General features: G+C 41.1%; 1 protein-coding gene across 20 annotated transcripts in view; it reads right to left on the bottom strand.

Moving 5' to 3' along the window:
• The window catches only part of DROSHA (drosha ribonuclease III), a 131,221-nt gene extending 109,952 nt beyond the window's left edge, over nt 1-21,269 (bottom strand). For 2 of the 20 annotated variants that reach the window (XM_055112470.2, XM_055112474.2), the window contains exons 1-8: nt 21,134-21,269; nt 20,594-20,684; nt 19,940-20,066; nt 18,203-18,268; nt 15,248-16,081; nt 10,243-10,335; nt 4,099-4,330; nt 163-304 (exon numbers count right to left, since the gene is read on the bottom strand). In XM_055112470.2, the coding sequence (XP_054968445.1) occupies nt 163-304; nt 4,099-4,330; nt 10,243-10,335; nt 15,248-16,081; nt 18,203-18,222 (1,321 nt within the window). In that variant the 5' untranslated portion in view covers nt 18,223-18,268; nt 19,940-20,066; nt 20,594-20,684; nt 21,134-21,269. Of the gene's footprint in view, nt 1-162; nt 305-4,098; nt 4,331-4,564; nt 4,676-10,242; nt 10,336-15,247; nt 16,082-17,117; nt 17,356-18,202; nt 18,269-19,939; nt 20,067-20,593; nt 20,685-21,133 lie in introns of those variants that run through there. The other 18 variants (XM_055112469.2, XM_055112473.2, XM_034960233.3 and 15 more) reach the window with 14 other exon arrangements.
• Between the last annotated feature and the right edge of the window lie 94 nt (nt 21,270-21,363).

Raw genomic sequence — 21,363 nt, 5'->3', positions numbered from 1 at the left:
AAGAAGGAAGTTCTACTGCTATGTATCTTACTGACTGTAATTAAGAAAAATAAAATGAAAAAGAAGAAATCTCAATGTGGGACTCTCAAGGGTATTTCCCCAAAATTTAGGAATGAAGCTATAATCGCAAGGGTCTCAGGCTAGTTAGTGACTCTGACTCACCTAAATCTTCATCGAGCTTCGTCTTTGGAGGTTCCCACGGAGGCCGAGCAGCTTTGGCCTTTTCTTGCCTGCTCCCCAACTCCTCCTCAAATTTGTCATATAAGTCACGAAGCCTACTCGTTCCAACCACTGTAGAATCTCCCTTTTAAAAATAAAGGATCAATATTAGGAACTATATCAGTAACGATCAAATCAAAGATATGTAAGATCTCACAGGTAATCAAAGCATTTTTAACAGCAAGATGCTATTTTTCAACCCTCAATTTAACAAACATTTGAAAACAAAATGCTCAAGTACTGGCAATCATACTCTGAATCAAACACACACTTATCGCTGACACAGTCTTCAGGTAAATGTGCCTTGCCAACATTCAGAAACATTAGAACAGGCCAGGCATGCTTGCTCACGCCTGTAATCCCAGCAACTTTGGGAGGCAGAGGCAGGAGGATTGCTCGAGGCCAGGAGTTCAAGACCAGCCTGGGCAACATAGCAAGACCCCACCTCTATGAAAAAGAAAAAAATTAGCCAGGTGGTGTGTGCCTGTGCTACCTGGGAGGCTAAGGCAGGAGAACTGTTTGAGCCCAAGAGTTGGAGGATGCAGTGAGCTATGACTATGACTGTGCCACTATACTCTAGCCTGGGTGACATAGAGAGACCTCATCTAAAAAAAAAAAAAACAGAAAAGAAACATTAGAACAGTTCATCTATGCCCTATTAATATGACATTTTTTTAAAAATCATGACCCTCAGAGAATCATGACAACTGACATCAAATACCCTCGTAGGGAATGTACACTTCCTACTGAAAATCACTGATAACCTATCTTCTCCTATATCAATCCATCGAGCAATAAGAAATATCCTATATATCCCCTCTCTCTCTCACACACACACACACACACACTCTCATGCCTTAAACACGAGGACATAAACACGCACACACTCTCTCCCACACACACACAAACACATACCACAAACACGGGACTCTGCAACAGATTCCTAGAGAAAATTTTCCACTTTTCCTCACTCAATTTCCAGGTTGAAAATCACTTTACATGTCCACACTCTGACTTAGTAGCCTTAAAATGTAAAAACCAGACCTGTCAAATGTAAAATTAAGGCAAATCATAAAATCTGGTACCCAGAAGAGGGGATAATTCAGGCCCCATCTCATTGTTGGGAGTGGCGATGCCAGTATAGCTTTGACATTCTCACCACCTTCTCTGCACCACAGACGACAAAACTCAAAGGCAAATGTCTGCCTTTTGAGTTTATCAGTCTTCCTCCTACACTGGAGTTTTAATATACTCATAACAATGTAATAAAAAACAACCAGCCCTGCCTGTTTAAACTCCCTGAACTTCAGTGTCTTCATCTTTATTGTTTTAAGAATAATAACACCTATGGCAGCCATTCTTCCCTTCTTCCTAATAGAAGCAGGATTCTGTAAGATTTGGAGAAGAGAACTCCTGATCTCTGGGAAGGTAGGCTGAGCCACCAGCCCCTCCCAAAGATGTCCATGTCCTAATCCCCAGAAATTAAATATATATGTTAACTTACATGGCAAAAAGGATTTGCAGCTGGGAGGACCCAATCTTAGTACAGGAATCCTTAAAATCAGGTAACCTTTGCCAACAGGGGTCAGAGATACAACAGAAAAAGAGGCAAGAGATATTCAAAACATGAGAAGGACTCGACCGCCATTGCTGGCTTTGAAGACAGAGGAAGGGATCCACAAGTCAAGGAATGCACACGGCCTGGAGGAACCAAGAAGTGCCCACACCTGACAGCCAACAAGGACACAAGGTCCTCTGTCCTCCAGACACAAGCAACTGAACTCTGCCAGCAACCTGAATGAGCAAGAAAACAGATTTTCTCCAGAGCCTCCATAAAGGAGCACAGATCTGCCGACATCCTGATGGAGCCAGTGAGGCCCACGCTGGACTTCTGACCTCCCAAGTTGTGAGATGACAAATGTGTGTGGTTTCAAGCCATGCCATTTGTGGAACTCTGTCATGGCAGTAAGGAAAAACGAATCCCTGGGGTAGGCATGTCACATGGCTCTGGTAAAGGGATGGAAGCGGAGTCAAGGGATGAAAGGAGAGCTCGGGCAAGACACTAGAAGAATGCTCACCCAACATGCCTTCTGCGTCCTGCGTGTGGGGACGCGGGTGTGTAAGGACCTGAGGCCTGCTAGTCCTGCATCATCCTGCAACTGTGGAAGATGCTCAGGAAGACAGCAGGGCCTGCCATCACTGAGCCACTCAGTGAACACCAGCCATGGCCTCCCTCCAGGTACCTTATTATGAGAAGAACAAACCCAGCTTGTTTAAGTCCCACTTAGTCAGGTGTTATTACTCCTAGCAGCATTTCTAACGGACAGAACCACCTTCTTGCCAGGGGTGTTTTCAGGGTCAACTAAGACAACACGAGAAGCATGGAGTAACATTCGGGCACCGTGAAAGTGCACAGTATGTGAGCTTTCCCTTCCCTGTACCACATCAACTATGACTTAAAAGCCTGCTCTAATTTATCAAATAAAATATCACACCACTATGAGAGACTTCTCAAATCCTTTGTTTCCAAAAACACAGAAATCTCCTTTCAAGCTCCCCACAGATACGAATCCAAATAGAAGCTATTTTCACAAAATTCCAAATAACACAACCCTCTCTTATCTCTTATCTAATCCCATGCACTAAATCTAACATCTGCAACTTTTCATGCCCTAAATCTGCACGAGTTCATTAATTAAATGAATGAGATGTCCACTCATTCATTTAATCAATGAACATTACTACATGCCTACTCTGTGGCAAATATGCCTAACAGGATGGAGGCATAACGCCTAGGGGGAAGAGGGGAAGAGAGAGCAAAAAGGTGACAGTGACAGAAAATAAAATGGAGATGGAAGAAAGAAAAGAGAAGTGAGCATGTAGAAATAGTGGTGGAGTCTGCCATGGCAATGAGCGCGCCGGCTGTACCACCACAGGCGCCCCGGCCCTGGCAGCATGTGCTCTAGGAGTCCTCCCTCCAGCCCATTCATTAAGGGTGACAATGGCTCTCCCTTTCTACAAAACTAGCCAATATGCATGGGCAACTTCGTAGGGTTGGTGCTCTTTTGGTCAAGGATACACTTCGAAGAGACAAACTCAAATTCTTCCTTATTTTTCATTTTGGAGAAAAAACACACACACACACACACATATACACATACACACTACAAACTGCATAAACTAGTTACATGTGAAAGCTTATGAAACCACCAGTACTGAGACTACCAGTATCATTAAAAATGTAGAATAGGCTGGGCACAGTGGCTCACACCTGTAATCCCAGCACTTTGGGAGGCCAAGGCAGGAGGATTGCTTGAGCTAAGGAGTTCGAGACCAGAGTGGGCAACATAGTATGACCTCATCTCTACTAAAAAATAAAAAAAAAATTAGCCAGTCATGGTGGCACGTGCCCCGTAGTTCCAGCTACTCAGCAGGCTGAAGTGGGAGAATCACTTGAGCCTGGAAGATCAAGGCTGCAGTGAGCCACGATGGTGCCACTGCACTCCAGCCTGGGTGACAGAGCGAGACCCTGTCTCAAAAATAAATAAATAAAAATGCATTATAAAAAGATATTTCAATTAACCTACTGCACTCTTGGCTTTTAGCTTTTTAAAACGGCTTTTGTCTGTAACAGTGATTCTCAACTGGGGGTGATCTTTTCCCCCCAGGGGACATTTGGCAATATTTGAAGACATTTTTGGTAATCACAACTGGGGAGGGGTACTACTGGCATCTAACAGGTAGAGCCCAGAGATGCCGCTAAACATCCTACAATGCATAGGGCAGTCCCCACAATCAAGAATTTATCCAGCCCCAAAGGCCGAGAGTGACAACGCCGAGAAACCCTGGTCTACAGCTTGTCTGCTACTTCAGACCTACCACCTGATCCATGGGGTCACTGGAGTAGTAGTTTTCTGAATGAGTGCATCGAATCCACACAGGCTTAAGAAGTTCTTCTTCTTCCTCCTCATTCTTGTCAGGCATGGTCTCCTCGGGCTCTTTTTCCTTGATTGAGGTATAGTTCTTGTCTTTGCCAGAACTCTGGTTGTCACTCCATCGGTCTTTTTCTTCCTCCCAACGAGCTCTCTTCTTCTCCCTACTTGGGGAGCGACTTCAAAAGAGGGCAAAGGAGGTTAATTATTAAAAATACTCTTCCATTGTAAAAACTATTCTATTTCACCTGTTTGGTGCATTTTTCACCTAAAATATGAATACCATGCCAAATCACCGTGTGTACTTTTGTTAAACCAGTGACTCCCAAATACCAGTCTGGTGGCATCAGAATCACCTGAAGTTTACTTGTTTAAAAATACAAATTCCCAGGCCCCACCCCAGATCTACTTACTGATTCACAATCTCCAGGGGTGGGGCCCAAGAATCTGTATTTTTAATAATCTCCCCAGGTAATTCTGGTGTGCATCCAGCAGGTTCAGGAACAACCGATAAACCGTAACTCCTAAAAGAAAAAGATATTTGCAAAATGTTTGGAAATGTCCACATATGGACAATTTCAGCAATGAGAATACCAGTTTTGAATCCTCCACATCTGTCTTTGCCAGGAAAAAAAGATTTTAAGACTTCACAAAACAGGGTCTCAATATGGCCATAAATTTGGCCTGAGGACTATAATTATAATCCAAGAGTGAACCAGTTATGTCATCCCTAACTGTCTCTGGAACCCCAGTCTTGGGCATTACTACTTGGTGAACCAACACTTTGCCTAATGTTGGTCCTCACAGATATTAATATTAACTCAGTCAATAAAGAAAGATGAAAAAACAACTCCATCTCCCTGACTTCCTGGGGCTTGAAATCTGCAAAGACCCATCCTATGGATGTACTTGGAGGGAAAAACCTATAGGGTCAGCTGGGAGTGGTGGCTCACATCTGTAATCCCAGCACTTTGGAAGGCCAAGGCGGGAGGATCACTTAAGCCCAGGGGTTCCAGACCAGCCTGGGTAACATGGTGAAACCCTGTCTCTACAAGAAATACAAAAATTAGCCAGGCATGTTGGTGCACACCTGCAGTCCCAGCTACTCAGGAGGCTGAGGTGGGAGGATCACGTGAGCCTGGAAGGCTGAGGCTGCAGTGAGCTATGATTGCACCACGCACTCCAGCCTGGGCAACAGAGCAAAATGCTGTCTCAAAACAACAATAACAACAAAACCTACAGGGTAGATTTTAATTTAAGCCCAAGAAATTTAGGTAGAACACAGAGACCTTGAGAATCCAGCTAAGTAGAAAAACTGCTTTGTAAGATCAGCTGGTAGCCTTCACAGCTCCACTAACAAACTTACTACTATCCATGTAAGTTTACATCCAGATCAAAGTAATAAGTATTCTCATTAACTCTACCACTAACTTGTAATTTTCTAACAGGGAAAGTCTGTATGTATATATATGTGTGTAGGTATGTATACTTTGGGAGGATTAGAAAGATTATACATATTATTTATATAACTTCTAAACATTACAATACGCATCATTAGTTTTGTTACCAGAAAAAATACTGTCAATGTATGTTCGCTGTAGAAAAAAATAAAGCACAAACATAAAAACCACACATAACACCACTCAGAGAAAATCACTATATTTCACAAATGTTTTAATGTTATAGCCTGACCTTCTCATTCAGTAGTAAATCAGGAACACCTATTTCAATAATTATATATTTGGAGCATTTTTAATAGGTACATTATTATTCTTTTATATGTATATACCATAATTTAACAAAACTAATAATAGTCATTTAGGTTAACATTTACTTCTCTTCCACCATAAACAATGCTATCATGAACACATTTGTGTTCTTTGCACACTTGTCAGATTCTTTCCCAAATGCATACTTTTTAAGGCTTCTCTCTAGTTAGGCAGTACTCGTTTAGACTACCATCAAAACCACATAAGAGTTCCCATTTCCACACATCCTGTCACTATGGTTATTTTTAATCTTTGCCATTCTGATGAAACAGTATTTTCATATAATTTAATTTGAAGTATTTTATCAATATTGAAATGAATATGTTTCATGCTTAAGTCTTTTGTGAACATTCTGGTCACAGGCTATGCAAATTTTTTAAAATTATGATTAGAGTCTTTAATTTGTTGAAACAGTTTTCATTAAGATAACTGTCCTCCCTCTGTCATATGCATTGTAACCGTTTCCAGTTTCTTGCTTTGAAATCTGTTTGTTTGTTGCTACATACAACTTTTATAAAGTCAAATCTAGAGATCTTTTTATGCTTCCTGCCTTAGTATGCTTGGAAGCCATTTCCTATCCCAGGGTTAAAAAAAGATTTTATATTTTCATCAGTTACTTTTAACACAATTTTTAATTCTCTGTCTCCAAGGTGTAAGGCAGAAATCTAATCTCAATTTTTCCTCCAAATGGCTCACCAATTGCCAGTTTCTCCTCTGATTTGAAAAAAACATATTCTTTATCACATATAGCTTTACATATTTATTAGATGTACGTAATATATATTCTTGAATGTTGCTCTGTAGTTGTTTCAATGATCTATTTAACCCATATCAAATTTTTAAAATTATTATATATTTCCAGAACCTTTAATTCTTCCAGAGTAAGTATCCTTGCATTACTATTTTTCTTCATTATCCTAACTTCTATTCCAAGGAAAAATTAAAGAGTCATTATGAAGTCCTAAAGCCAGTACTTAGGGTCAGTTATGGTGGCTCATGCCTGTAATCCTAGCACTTTGGGAGGCCGGGGTAGGAAGATCACTTGAGGCCAGTCGTTCAAAGACCAACCTGGGCAACATAGCAAGATCCCCATCTCTTTTTACATTTTTAAAAACTAAAAAAAAAAGAAAAAGTACTTTAACTGAAGTTACATTAAAATTATAGATTACAGTCATATGTCACTAACAACAACAGAGATATATTCTAAGAAATGAGTCCTTAGGTGATTTCATCACTGTACAAACATCACAGTGTGCCTACACAAACTTAGATGGTATAGCCTACTACTCGCCTCAGACAGGCGGTATAGCCTGTTGCTACTAGGCTACAAACCTGTACAGCATGTGACTGCACTGAATGCTGTGGGCAACTGTAACACAGTGGTAAATATTTATGTAACTAGACATATTTGAACATAGAAAAGGTCCAGTAAAAAAATAAGGTATTATAATCTTTGGGACCAACATTGTATACAGTCTGTCACTGAAATGCCATGTGGTACATGACTATATTGTGAAGAAAACTGGTATTTTTACGACATGGTCATCCACTACGGGAAAAGGACATACCTTCCTTTTATTACATCACCCTCTTTGTCATCAGCTACATTTTATAGTTTTCTTCCCATTGGTCCTATGCATTACAAGATGCTTAAATGATTTATTAATAACTTTCCATAGTGAATTTTAATTTGTCTTTGCATTACATTTTCTAACCAGGTAGTCCTTTTTACTTAAAAGGCTGTTAAAATACTGTCAGGTAATAATGGCAACTCTTAGCTCCTAGGGACTCTTTTTGGTTTGTTTTGGTGCTTACTCTGAGGCTGGCACCCTGCTAAGCACTTTACTGACATTTCACATTTAATCCTGACAGCAAGCCTAGGAGGCAGATATTAACATCCCCTACAAAGGAGGCAACAGCTTTGAAAATCAGTCACTTGCCTAATACGATAAAGCTAAAAGTGGTAGTTAAATGCTAATATGGTTGATACAGACATTTCAGCATGTTCTAAAAAGAAATTCCACCAAATGTTTTATTGCCAAGAAACACAGGCAAAAGACATCCTCACCCATCCTTTTAAGCAGGCGTTGTGAATGATGTAATGAATGGTCAGGGTCAGTTGTTGTGAACATCAGTTAATATTTTTTTTTAACACTTTGAGAAGGGCATTTCAACACAGAAACAAAAGATCTTTTTTAGGTAAGTGTCTCAGGCACTCCAAAATTCAAAATCCAAACTCCCAATGTTTCTTCTTACCAATATGCCACAGTGCAAACTGGTAAATTTTCCCCCTCACAGTATTTCCATCTCTAATTTTTATTTTCTGCTGCGTTAGTCAGAACTTACAGAATTCAAGTCTACCTTCTCTGCTAGCTACCAGGCATTAGAGAAGAAACCATTAAACCGAGGCTATTTCCAGCACTTATACATTAAAAATCATCCACCTCAAATAGGTCCTCAATGATGTCCACTGACACAATACCCTGGCTTTTCTCCTGTCTCCTCTCCTCCTCCTCAGGCCCTCTTTTCATCTTTCCTAATTAATCCCATCTAACCCATGGCATTTCATCCTTCCTAATTAATCTCATCTAATCCAGAGCAACATGTAAGTGTCCTATCAAACGCACTTACAGCACTTAACTTTCCTTTTCCTATTAAGTGGGGGCCTTTGTTAATGCCTATATCACCCATACCAGTACAATACCCGGGACACACAAAAACACCATGTTTTTAATTACCATGTTGATTGTATCACAAGGATATTCAGTAACAATGATAAGCAATGCGGCCTCCTTGCCTTTTTTCAAATTTGTATAGGAAAGGCCTGCAGGTTTCAACACCACATTTGACTCTTTGGGGATGGTATCCATCAGGTTCATCGTGAGCTAGCATTCTTCATCATGTTAAAGACAACTGTTAATATTTCTAGTTTACTAGTTTTTACTCACATATGGATGCTGGTTTTAGTTTAAATACCTAAAAGGTAAGTACTGAGATAACCCTACAGATTTTGACACATACAATACAGATTTTCTAATATTAACTTTTCTATCCATGCAGTCTTGGAATAAACTCTATCCATTATTTTAACAAACTACTGAAAACACTTGCTAATATCCTAATTCGTGTTTTTATATCCATATTTGTAAGAGAGATTGCTGTGTCGTTTTTGTGTCATTTTTTTTCCCTTGGTTAGGTTTTGCCATCTGGTTTTTCCTGCTACTACAGAATGAGCTGAGCTTTCCTTCCATCTTTTTTTAGTGTTCAAGACCACTTTAAAGCTTTTTTTAGAGGTGGTGCAGAGTAAGCTTTTTCCATTTTTCCAGAGTTATTGACCTATTAAAGTTTTCTGCTTCTTGTGTGAAATTAATTTTTGTTTTCTTAGAAATCAACCCATCACATTCAAGTTAATTTTTTAAACGGTTTTAAATTTTTAAATTTCTTTTCCTTCCTGTAATAATACACTTTCTCAAACCTAATGTTATGTAGATTTTTCTTTTATTTCCCACTTTAAAAATTGTATTTGCATTTACTTACAATATAGTTATATCACTGTAGTTCTATTTCCATTTCATTAATTTATCTTTAAATCCCTTTTTCTGCTTTTCTTAAGCTCCACCAATTTCTATAGCCAAGTGCTCAGATAATAATTATATACATAGTTACCATTTATTTGGCACTTACTTCAGGCCCAGTTCTAAGTGTTTGACATGCATTATCTCAATGACCCCTTATCACTCAAGAAGGTATATATAACTGTCCTTATTTTACAAACGAAGACACTGATAACTTTGCCCAGTAATAAAATTGGGAGAGCTAATAACTGACCCCGAATCTGTCAGATTCTAGAGTGCTGTTCTTCATTACCATTATATTAATGTAAGACCACAAAATTTTACTTCGAGATATAGAATTGATTACACCCTTTAAGTTTTGGGTGATAGCAATCTCAATGTCATTTTCTAATGAAAATATGACTGCAGTTTTGCTCTTTTTTTCTGAAACATGTAAATTTAAGAGCATAATTATGAATTTCCAAGGTTTTTTAAAATGATTAATGTATAGTTTTATAGCACTGTGGTCAGAAAAAGTGGTCTGTATAATTTCCAATTTTTGGAAATTTATCAAGATTTTCCTTGTGCATAATCAATGCATCTTGAAAGTAAAGTATTTTAAATTACAGTCTGCTTTAGCTTTTCACAGGTCATCTTGGACAGACTCTGAGGCCATTATGAAGACTTGGCTGTTGCTCCATACAAGCACAAAATCTGAATTCAAGGAGATAATCCTATGACTTCTTTCAGTGTCAACTCCTTGCTTACCTTCCAGATCTCTTATACTCTTTTTTGTAGGACCTTTCCAGAGATGGTGATCTTCGGTTGTCTCGATGCCTGTGTCTCTCCCGTTCTCGCTCTCTTAAAGGAATTAATACACAGAGCTGTTTTCAACAGAAAGACTCAAAAACACCATCTCTTTTCACTGAATTCATCTTGTAAATAAATGGACCACATCTAGGAATTTTTCAGGCACTGTTCACTGGGGGACATTTTTATGCCTTCTTAATTTATTAGAGGATAAAGGAGCTTTTCACTTTACAGAAGTTAACTAACTTGGAGAATTTTTGCAGATTTCTTTAAAGAAAGAAGTCATACATGATGCTACGCAATAATGGGAATTTTATCCTAATCTTCCTTTAAAACCTTGCAATCAGCCAATCCTTGGTTATTTAACCTAGAGGGAAAACTCTAAAGAACTCCACATCCTATTGATTTCTAAAAAATGCTCTATTTCACCTATCAAATAAATGTAAATTATAAAGCTTTTATAGTGAAAATTAGGACAAGGTTCTATAATGAAAGAGCTCTTAATGCTTATGGCTTATAGGCTTGAGTTGTAGATCTAGCTATCACTAACCTGCCATGAGGCCATGACTAAGTCACTCGAATGCTATTTTTCATCTGGAAAAAAAACTAAATAGAGATGTTGGGCTTACTTAATGTAAAAAAAAATAGATGAGGAATTTTTAAAACCTTCCAATGTAAAACTGGGGTTTAATAATATTAATAGCTTTTGAGCCTATTTAACAATGAGGACCTAGAAGAGAAATCTGAACTCTAGTGTGTCTGAATCAGAACTACAAGTCTAAAGGAAGTAACCTTCCAATCTTAGAACAGGAAAAATAAAATGCTATATTAACCTGAGTCCAGAAAGAAGACCATTAAAATGTTTGAACTCAAAAATATCCCCCAACCTATCACCAAACAGAAATGTCAATACATTGAAAATAGAACTTACAAAACTGACAGAGATCGGTGAGTGCTTAGGTATTAAAATAGAAATTGCTTTCCACTTAAAGATTCCCCTGTTCTAAAGGAAGACTCCTTTGAATAATGTTTCTGATATATATACAATCCTCAGATATATACCAGCTATCCCAAATAAAGCAGCCAGAGATTTGGATTCTACATTCTTCATCTCATACGCTTCTAAAATCACAGTTTACATTTGGGCAGTAAATCTTAGTTATTGTATAGAAATTAGTGAACCATGCCACATGTCAAAGATATATGTAATTTGTAATGGCACGGCTGTTGAAAAAAATAATTGCCTACATTTCCAAATAAAAACTCTAATTAGAGGATATTTCTAATATATTTTTTTTTTACCATATAGCCAATAGAATTTTGCATTTAAGAATAACACTTCTATCCAGCCTGGGCGACAGAGCGAGACTCCGCCTCAAAAAAAAAAAAAGAATAACACTTCTAATGATGACTGGTACCTCTGAGTGGGTAGGACTTGAAAAGACCAATTTGGATATAAACCACATTAGTAACACTATTAAGACAAATTCTTTTAAAGCAAGAAAAGCTATGTTTGTGTTACTTTTCCCAAGATTCTTCCTTGTTTGCAAACATTAAGATATTCCTTAGGTACATTAGGGTAGTTCTCCAATAGCTACACATTTACTGTCACAAGGTCAGCCGTGAGAATTCTTGCGTGGTAGCACTCCCTAGCTAGGTGAAGCCCAGGGCACACATCCTTACCACTCTGCTCAACAGTGTGCTTGGTGCACTACATCTGCCTGTAGCGATTTCTTTCCTTATCCCTGGAGTAACTTTCATTTTTCATGACAACAAATACATATATCCACTTTTTCACAGACTTTTCTAAAAACAGTCCACCCTAAGACAATCTTGCAATTGTTATTCAACCACATTTTGGAGGCAGAGAAAAATAGGGAAGACAGAATTTGTAAAAGGATAGATTCACTTACCCTAAGAAGCAGGGGAGGGGCAACAAGAAAACAGACTATGGAATTTGCATAAACTTAACACAATCCAAATTTATGAAGTTTCAGTTTTCCAAATATACTTCTAGAAGTTATATTAGGACTTCATGTGCTCCATGTTTGTTTCACAGAAGCATGCCATATAAGACAGATGACTGACATTCCACCTAATTAATATCCCAAAGGGAGCCAATTATAATGTAGCTATGCCACTAGGCAGCTCCAGAGCAAATGCCCCAAGCACATTATAAAACAACTCGAATATAAATAAAGATCGTTTTAGAAAGATATAGATCCTCATAGTAAAGGAGTGTGGTTTAGGATAAATCAGGTTAGAAGTAATTCTTACAACACTTGATTTTACTGAGATCCGCAATTCACAGGACATCTGAGTTTCTTCAAACAAATACATAACTCCAAGTTGAAGCCTTGATGGAAAAATTTAGGATTTACAGCAGAGCCCTGACAACTCCTCTAATTATAGCATCTCAAAACAGAGGCGGAAATACAACACTATCTAGAATGTTTGCTGCAAAATGTTTTCCCAGAAGCAAAATTATTAACAATTACTTTAGAGTCTGAAGAAAACTATTTACAAACTATTTACTCTTTCCAGTTAACATTTGCACTATAAAACTGTAACATTAACTATCACATGCCAGCCAGGAGCAGTGGCTCACACATGTAATCCCAGCACTTTAGGAGGCTGAGGCAGGCAGATCACCTGAGGTCAGCAGTTCGAGACCAGCCTGACCAACATGGTGAAACCCCATCTCTACTAAAAATACAAAAATTAGCCGGGCGTGGTGGCAGGTGCCTGTAATCCCAGCTACTCAGGAGGCTGAGACAGGAGAATCACTTGAACCCGGGAGGCAGAGGTTGCACTGAGCCGAGATCGCGCCATCACACTCCAGCCTGGGGGACAAAAGCAAGACTTTGTCTCCAAAAAACAAAAAACAAAAAAAACAAAAAAAAAACTATCACATGCCTATGCCTTTGCCAACTAGTCCATCACAGAATATTGACCAGCAACAGTAGTTCATGCTGAAAAGATTTTTAAAGTCTACCAACTCTCACTCAGCTTTGGCCCACCAGAAATCAGTCATCCCTACAAGTAACACATTCCCTTCTATCTTCTACCAGGCCACCAGGGAGAGGCAACAAAGCATTTTCCTTCTGAACCTTCTGAGCACTAATCCCTCTCTTCAGTGCAGAGAATGACCACTATCATTTAATTTACTGGCAAAATGTTCAGTCAGAACCAAATTGATAGAGCCATGAGAAAAATGTGGAAACAGATGTGAACTGGTTCCTAAATCAGCTGCAGAGCAACAAGAGCCAAGACCAGCTCTCTGCAAACCCAGAGTGAAGTGACTTGGTCTGGGGAGCTCAAACACTTTTAGCACAAAAGTTCCACAAGACAATGAAGGTAAGTACACTACTGGGGAAAGAAAGAGAAGCACCGTAATTAGCTTGACAACAGAAGATCTCAAATCTTCATCAGTGTAAGGGTTCACTGAGGCATAAATAAACATTAGCACAATTGATATGTGTCTTTTATTTTTCCATATAAACCAATGGTTCTCAGGCTTTTGGGATAACAGACTCACACCCTCCTCTTTGAGAACCTGATGTAAGTTTCCTTCTAGAAAAACACACACACAAAAAAAGTTGCATATAACTTCAGAGTATTTCTGTAAGCCCAGCTAGAATCCCAGTTTTAGAAATGCCTCCTTGAAACATTATTTCTCTCATATTTATACATATTTGATCTTTTGAAAAAAGAAATGTAATATAGAATGAAACAGTATTTTTAAAATACAACTTTCTTCAGTAAGAATCCATTTCAATGCAACAAAATCAGATTAAAAGCAATTTTAGGCCAGGCATGGTGGCTCACAACTGTAATCCCAACACTTAAGGAGGCCAAGGTGAGTGGATCACTTGAGTTCAGGAGGTCAAGACCAGCCTGGCCAACATGGTAAAACCCCGTCTCTACTAAAAATACAAAAATTAGGCCAGGCTCAGTGGCTGACACCTGTAATCCCAGCACTTTGGGAGGCCGAGGGGGGCTGATCACCTGAGGTCAGGAGTTCGAGACTAGCCTGCCTAACATGGCAAAACCCCGTCTCTACTAAAAATACAAAAAGTAGCTGGGCGTGGTGGTGCACGCCTGTAATCCCAACTACTCAGGAGGCTGAGGCAGGAGATTCACTTGAACCCAGAGGCAGAGGTTGCAGTGAGCCGAGATTGCGCCACTGCACTCCAGCCTAGGCGACAAAGCAAGACTCCATCTCAAAAAAAAAAAAAAAAAAAAAAATTAGCCGAGTGTGGTCACGTGCACCTGTAATCCCAGCTACTTGGGAGGCTGAGGTGAGAGAATTGCTTGAACCCAGGAGGTGGAGGTTGCAGCGAGCTGAGATCTCGCCATTGCACTCCTGCCTGGGCAACATAGCGAGATTCTGTCACCAAAAAAAAAAAAAAAGATATTTTGAAAACTAACTTTCATAATGTGTAAATAATCTTACTTCGTTTTACAAAGAAACCAACCAAGAAGGCAACAATGTACAATAAATTTCTACTTATCCTAAAACTCAGAAAGTCCTTCCTGTTAACTAATTTGATTCTTTATTAACATGCAGATCGCCAGTTCCAAAAAAACTCAAATGCTATAACCTGATATGATGATCACATTGAACATAATTTAATCTATGATAACACAAAAAATACAAGATCTTTCATCTCATGGGATCATCATTAAAATGTCAACTGTATTATGCAGAGTAAAAGTCTTATATTCACTGAAATGAATCTACACTGATATATTTGGAATGCTTTTTAGAAGCAATTTTTTTCTGACATCAACTTATTTGTCAGTTGTTTCTTCCTCTTGACAACAGAGTCCAAAATGTGCTTCCTTTCCTTATATAAATCAAGATGCCCTACTGGATCCTTTTGGTTTGGTTGTCATAAATGGAGAATGACCGTGCCTGGGCCTCTGCAGTTCATTAAAGAACTACACACAAGTGGTTTACCTGCTCCGTTCGTAGCTGCGGTGGCGAGATGGTGTTCTCCCTCGGTCATAATCAGATCTGTACCGGCTGTCTTGTCTTCTCCTGTCGGGACTGCGGCCTCGCTCCCGCCGATCCAGGGACCGATGCCTCTCACCTCGCCCATGACTGTGATCTCGGTGCCTGTGGTCATCATAGTGTTTCAGCCTTTCTGGGGACCTTCTCTCACTGGGAGCCTTTGGGAGTGGGTATGGAGGGAGATGTCTGAAATGAGGACTACTGCTGTTATTAGCACTGGGCAGGAAAGAACTAGGGTTGTTCTGGAAACTATTAAAACTGGGAGGTGGGAAGTTGTGGTGAGAATAGCCCGGAGGGTACTGATAATTAACCTGCTGCGGCATGACTGGAGGGGGCGGGGGATGAGGCATGGAGGGAGGGGGCATCATGAAGGGGAAAGTGCCTTGTCCAGGAGGTGCCCCAGGGACTGGGGGGTTATTAGGACAAGGCATTGGTGGTGGCATGGGAGGAAAACAAGGAGGAACTGGGAAGGGGTGCCTCATCTGGTGGTTGGGGAAAGGCGGCCTGATTGGGCAGGGGGGAAGAGGGCCTTGCGCTGACGGAGGCATGGGCGGGGGGAAGGGTACAAAGTCTGGTCGTGGAGGGAGAAAATTGGGGGCTGGAGAGTTTGAGAAAGTGGTGGAAGGGGCACTTGGAGGTTCATATTGATATTGCACAGGAGGCTGCTGAGGGTGAAGCAGCCTCAGATTTTGGGGCCTAAAGGATGGTGCTGAGGGTCTGGCTCCATGTCCTCCTCGTCCTCGGGGACACCCTCGTCCCGGGTGGAACGACATTCTGTGACTTCATGGCAGAAAAGAAAAAGGGAAAAGTTTTTTTAAAAAATAATCCTCACTATGTAAACAGGGTTTCATAAATGCCTGACCATCTTGATGAGCAACTCAAAGACCCCCTAGTCAAGCCACTGGAATAGGCCACCCATTTAATACTGGGTTCCTGCTAACATCTGAAACCCTCATGCTCAATAAACTCCTCTTCCCCTTTCTTGGCCACCCAGCCCACTGCTATGTTTAGTCCCTGGACCGACCATTCCTTAAAGCTGCTCCACTTCCAAAATGACCAATTCAACATCCCATTGTTCACCATTTGCTGTCATGCCTTTGCTCAAGTTCCCCTCTGATCTTGACCTCACAAGATCAAGGGGGCTTGCCTCCCCAGCCCCCACTCCCATCTCCAAATGCAGATTTGGGATTACCACCCCCCCTCTGCAATCCTCCACCTCTCCCTGATACCAGACCCTTCACATCAGCATTTGAAAGTGCTCAGGTCTATTCCAACATAAAGTACTTTCCTTGGCCTCCAGGTCTCCCTTGACTTTGCCCCTTCTTTGTCCTCCCCTTTACAGTCAAATGACCTGAAAAAGTTGCTACAGACCGAATGTTTGTGTCCATCCCAAAATCCCTGCTGATGAAACCATAACGCCGATGTGATGCTATATGGAAGTGGGGACTCTGAGAGGTAATTACGATGGGATTAGTACCCTTATGAAGAGAGAAAGAGAAAAGAAATCCCTGCCACCCACCCCTTACCAGGTGAGACTACAACAAGAAGGCAGCCACCTGCAAGGCAGGAGGAGGGCATGCATCAGAAACCTGGCTGTGCTGGTACCCTGATCTCAGACTGCCAGCCTCCAGAACTGTGAGAAATAAATGTTTACTGTTACCCAGTCTATAGCATTTAGTCATGGCAGCCCAAGCTAAGACAAAAGTGTATATACTTCTAACTCACTCTAATCCGACTTCAGCTTCCACCACCTCTCCAATAAGTGACATGATCAGTGCCCACCTTGTCTTGAAAACCAAAGGTCATTTTCAATCACCTTGCTTGATCTCTGTGCAGCAATCAGTCCAGTTGCCTCCCCAGCCCCCATCCCCATGGATGCGTTTCTTGGCTTCCTGACATGACGCCTTCGCTGTGGCCTTCCTACTTCTCTGGCTGTTCCTCCTGGCAGTCTCCCATACCAGCTTCTTCTCTGCTAGGGGGCCTTTAACCGTCTGGTATTCCTCAGGGGTCTAGCCCAGGCACTCTGCTCACTCTCTCTTCCAAAGTGATGCTACTCACCTGCATTGCTTCAATTGACATCAATCTGTCAGAAACTCCCAAGTTACACCTTTAGCCCACAACTGCTGAGCTCCAGACCCACACTGCCAATTACCAACCCCATCTCTCTCCTTGAGTGTCTCACTGACCTGGACCAACAAATTCAACATAACATATGCTAAAAGGAATTAATGACCTTCCCCTCCAAGACAAACATTTGCTCTTTTCCTAGTATTTCCTATCTCAATAAATGACACCATTAATAGTCCTTAAGACATATAACAGGGAATCATCTGACTTGTCCTCCCTCACCCCCCATCCTTAGCTAAAAATTTACTTTAAAATTGCTGTCACTTATATGGCAACTATCCCTTAATAAAAAATAAACAAAAAATCCAATTGTTTCTGCTTCATAAATATTTCCTGAATTCATCTACTTCACACCATCACCTCTTACATGGCTATTACAATAATATCCTTGCTGGCCTTTCTACAACCACTGTCACTGACCCCAGGGCTTTGTTAGGTTCCTTGCTCTCACAACACTCTGTGCTGCTTCTTAGCAGGTCCTACAATAATTACAATCCACCTTCTAAGGACCTAATTCCACCTTTAATGTCTGCCTGCACCTCGGAACTGCAAGCGCTGTCAGGGCAGCGCTCTGGGATTTCTATTAACTGTTCTGGTCTGGCTTCCCAGCCCTGGGCATGGCCCTCTATTGTATTGTGCCCACTGTTGAAAGAATGAGCACATTATCCCCTCTCCCCATGTATCTAAATCCTTTCCACCCTCTATAGCCCAGCACCAATGTCTGCTCCTCTCTCGGTTCTCCCAAACTATTGCCATTCCCATCACGGCACTCACCATGTGTTGCCCTGCATCATGATGTTCCGCCTGGATATGTCACATCTTCCACAGAGAATATAAGCTCTAAAAAACAGAAAGAATAAAACAGACATAAACATGTTTCCCAAACTGCCAATGCTACAAAATATTTCTGCAATTACCATAACACTGATTTTGCAGTTTCCAATACACTTAGCCTACAAACAAAATTAAAAGCATGTTGAACTGTGCTAAAGTTTCCAACTAAATTTTTAATGTCCTTAAATTTTAAAATGTCATTATTACTAGTTTTGCCAACTCAAAACTATCAGCAGCTAAAAAGACTTATAGGCATAGATCATCTCTAATTTGTTAAAAGACTTGGGAAAAATATCATTTCCCCTCTCCCCCTTCATACTCTCGTTTCCTTCATGGTAAAAACATGTAGGCATAGGCCGGGCATGGTAGTTCACGCCTGTAATCCCAGCACTTTGGGAGGTCGAGGCAGGCGGATCACGAGGGCAGGAGGTGGAGACCATCCTGGCTAACACGGTGAAACCCTGTCTCTACTAAAAATACAAAAACTTAGCCGGGCATGGTGGTGGGCGCCTGTAGTCCCAGCTACTTGGGAGGCTGAGGCAGGAGAATGACATGAACCTGGGAGGCAGAGCTTGCAGTGAGCTGAGATGGCGCCACTGCACTCCAGCCTGGGCGACAGTCTCAAAAAAAAAAAAAAAAAAAAACAAACCATGTAGGCATAGACCAAACACAAAAATCACAGTGAGACCAGCATTCAAATTCAAACATAACCAGAATCTTGTTAACACACCAGTTAATGATTCTTAATTTTCATTCTCAGTTCCTCCCACAGAAAAACACTGTAAACATGAATGATTTTCCAAATACTTGAACTTCAGCAAAACATTTTTTAAAAACTCCATAAATATTGAGTACAAAAAGCTGTAACATAGAAACATTTTCCTAAAGTCTTTCTAAAAGTCTCATCAATAGAACTTTACTATGTAGACTTTCAAATGGCTCATGAAAATAATTTCAGATTATGCTAGCAGTCAGTGTGCTTAATAAATAATAGGCACCAAATAATATCTGATTTTTTTTTTAAGACACAAAGTCTACTCTGTCCCTAAGCTGGAGTGCAGTGGTGCAATCATAGCTCACTGCTGTCTCTTACTCCTGGGCTCAAGAAATCCTCCCACCTCAGCCTCCAAAATAGCTGGAACTACAGGCGTGAGTCACTGCACCTGACTCCTTATTACTATTATCCAGTCCAGTACCCTCATGATAAACCTGGGGCCCAGACAGGTGTTCCTGCCACCATAGGCTGCTCACTGCCAACAGAATCAAGTTCAAACTCTGTGCTTGGCATTTAAGGCCCTATTGACTCTGGACCCAGGCTTGTTCTCCAGTACCTTCCCCAGAAAGACCCTACTACCCCATGTTTTCCCAACGGATTACCATTCGAGTACAAAGAACCAGCTAGTTCTTTGCTCCCGTTCTCCTCTCTAAAATCTCCCACCCTAGGCAGAGGTTGCAGTGAGTTCAGATCGTGCCATTGCACTCCAGCCTGGGCAACAGGAGCGAAACTCTATCTCAAAAAAAAAAAAAAAAATCTCCCAACGTATGAATCTGCCCAGTGATTTTCTATCCATCTATCAATCTTAAATGCCACCTCCTCTATGAAGCCCTTCCTGATTCCCTTAGGTAATCCCATTCCCTCTAGACTTAGTCTATACTTAATCCTTTTACAGCACTTACCAGAGACTGCCTCATATCATAATGAAGTATGCACATGTCTAACTCCTCCACTAGATTATCAGCTCCTTGATGATATGGGTTGATTCACAGTCATTTCTGTATCCTTCATATCCCCAGGAAAAGCAACCTACACACAGTCGGTGGTCAATAAATGTTTACTGTCTCACCAATAGTATATGTTTCCATGTTGCTACTGTACATTTCCCTTCCATGTACCTCCGCAACAGAAAGCAGACCTTTTCACTGAGTCATGCAATATTTAATGAGCCCATACATGGGAAGCACTGTCCCAGGCCCTGTAGACTCAGAGATAATAAGACACACAGCCTGTAGGATTCAAGGAACTCAGAACCCACATACAAGTAAGTGTTTTAAAAATACAAAATAATGCAATAAACACACAAAAAAGAGGTATGTGCAGGGCTTAGGGGAACACAAAGGTGTGTGCCGCACCTAGAGGTGGGCAAAAGTCAGGGTCATGAACACTCTTGTACAGTGTGTAACAAGAGCTGAACATTCATTGCCAGATCCTCATGGATGTTTCAGTAGTTAGAAAATCTAAAAATACTAATCATGAAATTGACCTATTGAAGGCATAGTCCGGCTGTGTTGTGGATGCAGACTTTAATTCAAAAGTCAAGGAATTCACTGCACCTGGAAAAGTAACTCTCTTTTCTCCGTCTGTCTCTTCTCGGTTGCGGTTTGGAAGCAGAGACACTGAAGGAGCTGTCTTGAATAGTTAACACTGCCAGAACGTCAGTGCATGTAAAAAGAATTTTAAAGTGTGACTACATTTTTATTGAGAACTCCCTCTTTCCCCAGGTGGATCTGCAGGGCAGTCACCTTCATCCTGATCCACAACTGCACATTTACTGTTTGCATCTCCCGCCAGATGGTACGCCCCACGAGGCAGGCGCTAAGCTCAGGATCTCACTCCCCTCCGAGAGCCGGGCGGCCCCAGGCCTGGACCATAGTGTGTGCTCCACAAATGAATGAAAGGTCTCCTTTTTCACTTCCACTTATTTGCGGGATCCAGGCCTAGGGTCGCTCTTTTGCCCTTAGCTGCAGATCTGAAGTGGGGCTGCCCGACCCCAATTCCCGGACGCTTTTCACCCCAGCCCCGGAGACTCCAGCCCCGTTTAAATCCTGACACTCGGAAACTCTCTTCTAACACTTGCAAAGTACCCCTTTTACCTATAAAAGGCTCTCGGGCCGCGAGATCGCCGTCAGAGCAAAGCCAGGCTACTACTGCAGGTACCAAGACAGTGGCACCGCCCGCGCCTCCGGAACAGGAAACCGAGGGAATTAAAAAGCAAACCTGAGAAAGCTGGGCCAAGGGAGGGAAAACTGTTCAGCCCACCGCAGGGCCTTGTGCGCGGTGATTGGCGCGTCAACGAAAGCGATGGACGTCTAGACCAATCGTC

This window comes from Pan paniscus, chromosome 4, assembly GCF_029289425.2.
Source record: "Pan paniscus chromosome 4, NHGRI_mPanPan1-v2.0_pri, whole genome shotgun sequence".
Lineage (NCBI taxonomy): Eukaryota > Metazoa > Chordata > Mammalia > Primates > Hominidae > Pan > Pan paniscus.
The sequence above is the reverse complement of the archived record's forward strand: the minus strand, read 5'-3'. Positions and strand labels throughout refer to the sequence as shown.